The following is a 7,411-nucleotide window of genomic DNA, read 5'->3' as shown; positions in this document are numbered from 1 at the left end:
ACCATAAACCATAAAACAAGGAGACAATGACCCCCCCGCTCGCCGCCGAAGGCGACGCGCACCGACCGACCCCGCGCCCGACACCGTCCCCTACTCCCGCGACGCCCGCAACGCCCCTGCCGCCGTCCTCCTCCGCCCTCGGTTTTTACTCGGCCCGTGGTGTTCATCAAATAGTTCGCTGAATTTTTTCGATACATCAATGGATGCTATTTTCTTAACATTACGGTGCAAGCATGCGACTGTAACACAGAAAACGCGGTTTAAACTGTCGTCGGAGATCGCGGCCGCCGCCATGATTCAATGTTGTTGACAGACGACAGGGCAAACGACGCGCGCGCTCAACGTGAATATCGCGAGAGTTTGCACCGATGTAAACCCTCTACACAAAAATGTAGAGGGTTCTTTGAAAAAAATGCCGACCGTAAAGTTTTTTTTCGACGTAGAAATTCTCGGTCGGTCGGGTTACCGGAAACACACTACTTTTTTTTTCTCCGCCTTAAGAACACAAGACAAAGGTTCGCCTGCTGTCACATAATTATATTTCCAGCCAGAGGGAAAAAAATCTCGTTCAGTGAGCTTGTTGCTCAGACAGTGAGGTAAATGTTTGCACAATCCAACCCAACAAAGAAACCTGTAGTAGTTGTGGGAATTTGCAGCATTTGCAAATAATCACAGTCCTCTTGGTGTGCTGTGGAATAATTCCCCGCTCTCCTTCCACTTTGATTTGTGTGATGTATCATCGATCGATTAAGCGGTTCAAACAGACAGCAAGGCATATTCCAAAATGTAAGCTTCAATTTAGCAATTGCAGACAACGACCAATCAGCGTAAATTTGTCTGTCGCTGGGAAAGTCAGACCTTCAAATGTGGGGTCTGAAAATTGAGATCCTGCCCGAGCTTCCCCCCCTTGTTCCTCCATCACTTACCAATTTAGAAATGTACTCATTTAGAAATGGAAGACAATTCAAATCAGTCACGTTTGACTTTGCACTTTCTTTGAGACTCCTCTTCAAGCCTGTGTTTAAGGCTAGCAACTAGTCGACATCACGATCTGAATGTCATTGTGCAGTCGAAAAGTCAAATAGTCTGCACAACCCCGAGGCAGTAGATTGTCACTGCTCCGTCATGTTTACCTTTGTTGATGTGATCCTATTTGTGTAGCTGACACGGCTATTGCGATCCTGCTTACACACCCAGTAGAGGAAACGCAAACCAACACTCAAACTGAACTGTCACGTTTGGTGGGAAAATGACTCGTGTCTTTTAGTCGCATAACAGGAAAATCCTACTGAACCGATTTCCAGATTTTTGCTGACCGGCATGCCAAAGACTAGGGGAAGAATGGCAACATCATCAATGTATCATTAGAAATGAAAAAGTGACAAATTATTTTAGTTCTTTTTTTTAATCAAGCACACAAAAAATCAATTTAATTTTCAGGCTTGGATCAAAATGTAGGAATTGCAAAATGGACCACAGGAGTGTTTGATTTTAATAGATAAGACTGGCAACACAAGTTTTGTTCACTTACAGCTTTCTTGAACAAATTTTGGGGTGCGGCATCAAAAACTGATCTCAGTTGTTCTTTTTCATGTCAAGGTTTTGAGCTATTGGATACTCGCTTTCTCATACGAAGCAAATGTGTACGTATCTACTTTGTAAATAAAACCCTCAGATGGGACGGTTGCAAGCTTTGAAATCTAAAAAAAACAACATAAAAGGAAATATGCCTATGGTTGCAAGCTTAAGAGAAAAGCCAGCACTAATCCTTCATTTCTACTCTGCTAGCTTTCTCTTTGCAGATATTGGAGGTACTGACGTATTGGGAGCTGCACACACGTCTCACCGCACACACGTCTCAATTGTAACTGTGCAAAAAAAATCGTCACGTAGCTGTCGATGAATCTAATCGCAGTCAGCTCTTCTTACTGCAATCTTATCAGTGGAAGTTTGCTTATCCCACGGGATAGCCGTGGAGAAAAAAAAACTTATCATGCAAGGGGAAAAAAACGTCCTGTAAATTTGGAATCAGCATGTTTTAGTTTGAATCAGCATAAATATCTAACTCAACAGATTTCTTTTTCTTTCAAATTGTTCCCCAGTGTAATTGGTCATATTTCATTTAAGTTTGGTCACATATGAACTCAAACTCAGTCTTGTGGCCTCTTTTTCCCTTTCATCTGTTTGATCTGAGCCTATAATTGAAGTATGACAAATCAGAATTTTATCCCAGGTTTAGCTTCCGATTAAAAAAAAACAAACAAAAAAAAAACCACACAAACAAAAAAAAAATAATCATTTGACTTCTTTTTGATATTTGATTGCCAATTTCAAATGGAAAGAACAAATTACACATAGGACATGTTTGACATGCCTTTGCCGCCTTCACTTGTCAGTAAATTGTGACTGATCATTGCTGCCACGTAAAGGGAAAGAGTGCAACGTTGCCTTTTTATTCCCTTGCTTATTTTACTGTTAGAAGCACAAAGGCAAGTTTTCAAATCGCTGGCTGTTTGCCCTGTATGGAGCATCTCGCATAGTATTGCCCTCGCCTGGGCACTGGTCTGCTGAATGCTCTTCTTGCAGTTTGATATTTTCATCTCTCTTTTTTAGAAAGTGCAATTTCTGTCATGAGGCTCTGACATGTTGTTTCTACTTTCTGCAGGTACCCAAAAGTTTGCAGTCTGCATGGGATGTCAGCGTGATGGAAGCTGAACATTTGCTCTCCGCGCGGCAATGGAATGCCAAGTGTTATCCTGCAGTCTCTCTCAATGGAGAGGGGTCACTACATGGCCCACCTCAGGAGACCTCCTCTTTCAATGAAGATGCTGGGGAACTCATATCCCCTCATACTGTTCCCAGAAGCACTGAGCACCACATTGCCAAAAACTCAGCAGGAACACTGTCCACTGAGAGCAAAACCTGCCAAAAGAAAAAAAAATGTCTGTCAGACATATTTGGGCATATTATCAGCGGGTCAACGGTATCACCGGACTTCACAGATACACTGGACCTTCGTACACCAAGCCAGGCACTGCAAGAAGACCCTGACGTGGCCTCACCTTATACGGATCTGGAAACTGTTCCTGTGTTGCATTGTCCAAAGCGCTTAACGTCGTCTCCAGTGCAGGAACTGGACAAGCCCTTCGCACAAGTAAAAACGATGTTCACAGAAACAGTCCAGCATTCTGAAGATGCACATAATTCTGATTGCGCTTTTTCCGACATTTGGGACCGTAAAAATCACAGATTAAAGGACGATGAAGGAACTTCACACAGACCAATCAAAAAGCCACCTGCAAATCTGCTTGGCAGTGGTCGTCTCGAGACGACAGCCGTGGAAGCAGAGGAAAAGGCTGAGCTCCAAAATGCACGGGCTGCAAGCCAAATGTCAGGCCACCCTCATGATTGTCGTCTGAAAGAACCCCGTGATTCAGCTCTGTTAAAAACTGTAACGTCTCCCTGCTGGGAATCAATCACTGATAAGTCATGCTGTGTAAATCAGAGGACTCCAAAAAAGCGTACGAGGAAGCCTGACAAGAAAAAAAATAGTGTTGGTACATTAATAAAGTCTCCTAATGTCCACCAAAGGGATTCCTTTCCTCATCCCGTTCGAATCAAGACGGAGAATGTTAGCCCTGTTAGCTCTTCATCTTCCTCCCCCTCTTCATCATTGTGTCCCATGGATGCGTTCCTGGATATGAAGGAAGTCACATTTAAGTCTCTTGTTGACGAGAACGGCGACTCCCAGCTTGCGGCATTTCGGCCCGATTCTAGTTATAAATTCAGTACCTTCCTCATGCTCCTCAAAGACATTCATGACACGAGAGCAAAGGAGGGGAAGCCCCTGGTTGTCCCACCACCACCTCTGCTGATCAAAAAGGAGCCTTTAGTTATTCCTTCTCCTCCGTGTAGTGAGCCACTGAGGGGGTCTTCTGGCACTTTGAGCCCAGCAATCAAAACAGAGATTGCAAAGTCGGGAAAATGCTCAGCAGTGAAAACCAAGTGGAGGACGAAATCAGCCGGCACTTTTCAATGTGAAAAATTTCCTTTGCGGTTTGAGAACTCTGACAAACAACGGCGAAAACAGAGACTTCCTGCCAAAGTGAAGCTTCAGTTACCTGGCCTTTCCTCCGACATGGCCGATTTGGCTTTCGGCAGGGAATTCGTCAGTGGCCACGCTGATTTAGCTGAATTCGATCATGCGGTTCCCTGTGATCCCGCTGCCACTCACCTTGACAAGAGGTCCGAATCTCCCATTGCCCCAAAGAAGCGCTGGCAGATGGTTGAGGAGAACGAGATGAACGGATCATACGCTACGAGAGCATCTCCAGATTTTCATTTGGATGGTGAGAGGCTGTCAGACAATAACTCATTCTCTGAGGAAAGCAGTTCAGCCGGTAAGACAAAAAAACTACTGTTTGGCTTGGCCACATCGATAGTTAAAAATGACTCCAAGAGGGTTTTTGTGTGTTCATGCAGGTCATTTTGAGAACAAACGCCTCCGGAAACCAACTAAAAGACTCCTGGAATCCACGGAGGAATATGAACACATTTTCGCCCCAAAAAGGAAATCCACAAAAGACATCTTAGACTCACCCGATACGGTAATATGATCATTGCCGTCCCATACGGTACAACACACTCATGACCACAAAGGAAGTTACTTTCCTTCCCCAGGTGCAGGCACTGTTCATCAGAAGAGATTTTCTATAACTGTCACTTGAATTCATTTGTTAATGCGTCTAAAAGAGAGACATTGATTTGAAACTGGAAGGCAGCCAGGGCAATTGGAGCTTTGGTTCGAGTATTCCAGCCCTGCTGCCGGTAGCATCCTATTTTAATACAACCTTTGGTCCACAATTCCACATCATTGGAACGTTTGTGATTATATTCTGGGAAATAAAATGAAATCAGATATTTACGGTACATGCTCACAGAAATGAAATAAGACGTATAATAGGAATGCAAAATGACAAATAGAAACAGCAGGTTTACGGTACATGCTCACAGAAATGAAATAAGACGTTGTATAATAGGAATGCAAAATGACAAATAGTTAGAAACAGTAGATGGTCAGTAGAGCTGCATGTAAACTATTTCTGCACAGCAGGACTAGTGAAAGAGCGACTTCAGTTTCATGTTTGTGTTGAAGTGAAAGATTCAATAATTAACCCCCGTGTGGCTTACGGTAGTCAATTGTAAAAGGTCATATTGATACCTTGTATGTGTCCCTCTCAGGTTCTTTATAATGCCAGTGATAACGTGTCACCGGTCCTGGATCTCAGAATCACATCGGAGACACTTGGCTCACCATCAGTCTCCATGGCGCCTCCTACGACTCCAGCTACAAAGGCGCATGGTCAATCTCAGGATCAATGCCCCCCTGATGGGCTGCCTACCTCCCCAGCCCCAACTCAACCCTCTCATGATGCGGTCACAGCCGAAGAAGCTAATCTACTCCCAAAATCTGGTATTGTAGAGTTTCCACAATCCCATGTCTCATTCCTGGATATTGCATGCTTATATCATTCTGCTCCTTGTAACAGATTCAGAAAGAAAAAGGCCTCGGAAGCTGTCTCAAAAGGTTTTGGATTGTACCATTGAAGAAGTGTCCGTCTCTCCAGAGGAGGAGGTAAGTAGTGTGAGTGGCTGCTCTTTGTGCAGTCTTTGACTCACGAGGCACAACTTTCATTACAGCCACAACTGGACTGGATAGTCCAGTCTCACTTTACACACACACAAATGGTTATGTCTTTGTTTGGTTGAGCAAAGCAGTGTGCACTTCACCTAGAGCAGGGGTGCCCAACTAGTCGATCACGATCGACCGGTAGCCCGCGAGCTGGTCCCAAGTCTATCGCGGGGGTCTAGGGGAATATGGATTAAAAAAAAAAAAAAGTGTGTCTGTGTGCGTGTTATTCATATTCTATATTTTTGTGTTTGTACCGTATTTTCCGCACGAAAAGACGCACTGGATTATGAGGCGCACCTTCAATGAATGGTTATTTTGTAAAAAATTTTCATATATTAGACGCCTCGCACTAAAAGGCGCAATCTACAATGCGTCCACTAGATGGTGCTACGCTCCTTCCATTCAACTCGAGAGGCGTCCGTTCAACTTGAGAGGCGTTCATGACCGCCTCTGAAAAATGTAAATTAACGTTACTGTACTTAAATGAAACTACGAAAATTGAAAATAATGCATCAAAACAGAAAATCAAGCGAGGAAATCACAAAATAAATTCTATATCCCACCTACAGAATTTATTTTGTGATTTCCTCGCTTGATTTTCTTCGTGGTTTCATTGATGTAAGAATTAATTTACGTTTTTTATAGGCGGCCATGAACGCCTCTCGAGTGGAACGGAAGAAAGCACGGAGACAGACAAAGACGAACAGTACTGTTAAGATATCATTCCTCTCTGTTAGCTGGATTTGAAAGAAACAATGACAACCGCATGGTCAACCACTAAATTGCGGAGTTCAAGCTAACAGTACCTGTACTTGCTGAGACTGTGAAAACCATTAATAAAGTCTGCGTTTAAAAAAATAAATAAAACCACAACCACAGCTCTCATTTTTTCAACAAACTCAGGTGTGTCTTTGTCCGTCTCCTTCCCTTCTTTTCTTCCGGTCAACTCGAGAGGCGTTCATGACCGCCTCCGAAAAACCCAATTGCATTTCCTTTATCGTAGCTCCAAGAGTACAATCAGATATAAGATAAAGCAAGAAAACCTTGCAGTAATGACATCATAAAACAGAAAATAATTAAAACTTTTTTTTTTTGTTGTTTCTCACCGTTCAATCAGGAGCGAACGGTGAGATTTGGACCTGGGCCTTCAGTATGAAGTGATGTAATCCAACCCTGTGGCATTATCTAAAGCAAAGCTATATGGTTGTTTTCGATACAGTAAATATTCTCTAGTGCGGACTCGTGTTTGCGCTGTCCAATTTGTCCTGATAACAGAAATTCCTCATTTGGGAAATGAGCATGGTGCATGTCCTTTATGAACCTGCAAGTATGTTGACAAAATGCACGTGTAACAACACAATGAATAAAATACAAAAATATACTGTTTATACTTTATATAACAAAAACTGCAATACAGGTGTATCCAAAAAAAAAATCACAACAGTAAAATTCGTACAGTATTTAATGTTTATTTTGTTTTCTGTCTTGGGAAAAAAAGTGTGTCTATTTTGGATTGTTTGGTTGGATGCATTCTTTGGTTTATGACAATTTTTGCCTGCGTGTCATACAGTTTTGTTGCTAGTTGCAAGTAACTGTCCCGTTAATCACCGATGTCTGGTAATTCTTGTGCAGACTGATTGATTTGTTGCCATTTGCATTGCTTCCTCGCTGGATGGTGGCTTGTCATCAGGAGTTGAATCGATGCCTTGTTTTTTAAAG

At 42.9% G+C, this 7,411-nt stretch overlaps 1 protein-coding gene across 3 annotated transcripts in view; it reads left to right on the top strand.

Moving 5' to 3' along the window:
* nsd1a (nuclear receptor binding SET domain protein 1a) overlaps nucleotides 1-7,411 on the top strand; it is a 28,150-nt gene that overhangs the window by 10,235 nt on the left and 10,504 nt on the right. For all 3 annotated transcript variants that reach the window (XM_019869836.1, XM_019869835.1, XM_019869837.1), the window contains exons 6-9: nucleotides 2,666-4,400; nucleotides 4,483-4,607; nucleotides 5,242-5,473; nucleotides 5,550-5,635. In XM_019869836.1, the coding sequence (XP_019725395.1) occupies nucleotides 2,666-4,400; nucleotides 4,483-4,607; nucleotides 5,242-5,473; nucleotides 5,550-5,635 (2,178 nt within the window). The remainder of the gene's footprint in view (nucleotides 1-2,665; nucleotides 4,401-4,482; nucleotides 4,608-5,241; nucleotides 5,474-5,549; nucleotides 5,636-7,411) is intronic.

The sequence above is a fragment of the Hippocampus comes genome, unplaced genomic scaffold (genome assembly GCF_001891065.2).
Source record: "Hippocampus comes isolate QL1 unplaced genomic scaffold, H_comes_QL1_v1.1 scaffold9, whole genome shotgun sequence".
Taxonomy (NCBI): Eukaryota; Metazoa; Chordata; class Actinopteri; order Syngnathiformes; family Syngnathidae; genus Hippocampus; species Hippocampus comes.
The sequence above is the reverse complement of the archived record's forward strand: the minus strand, read 5'-3'. Positions and strand labels throughout refer to the sequence as shown.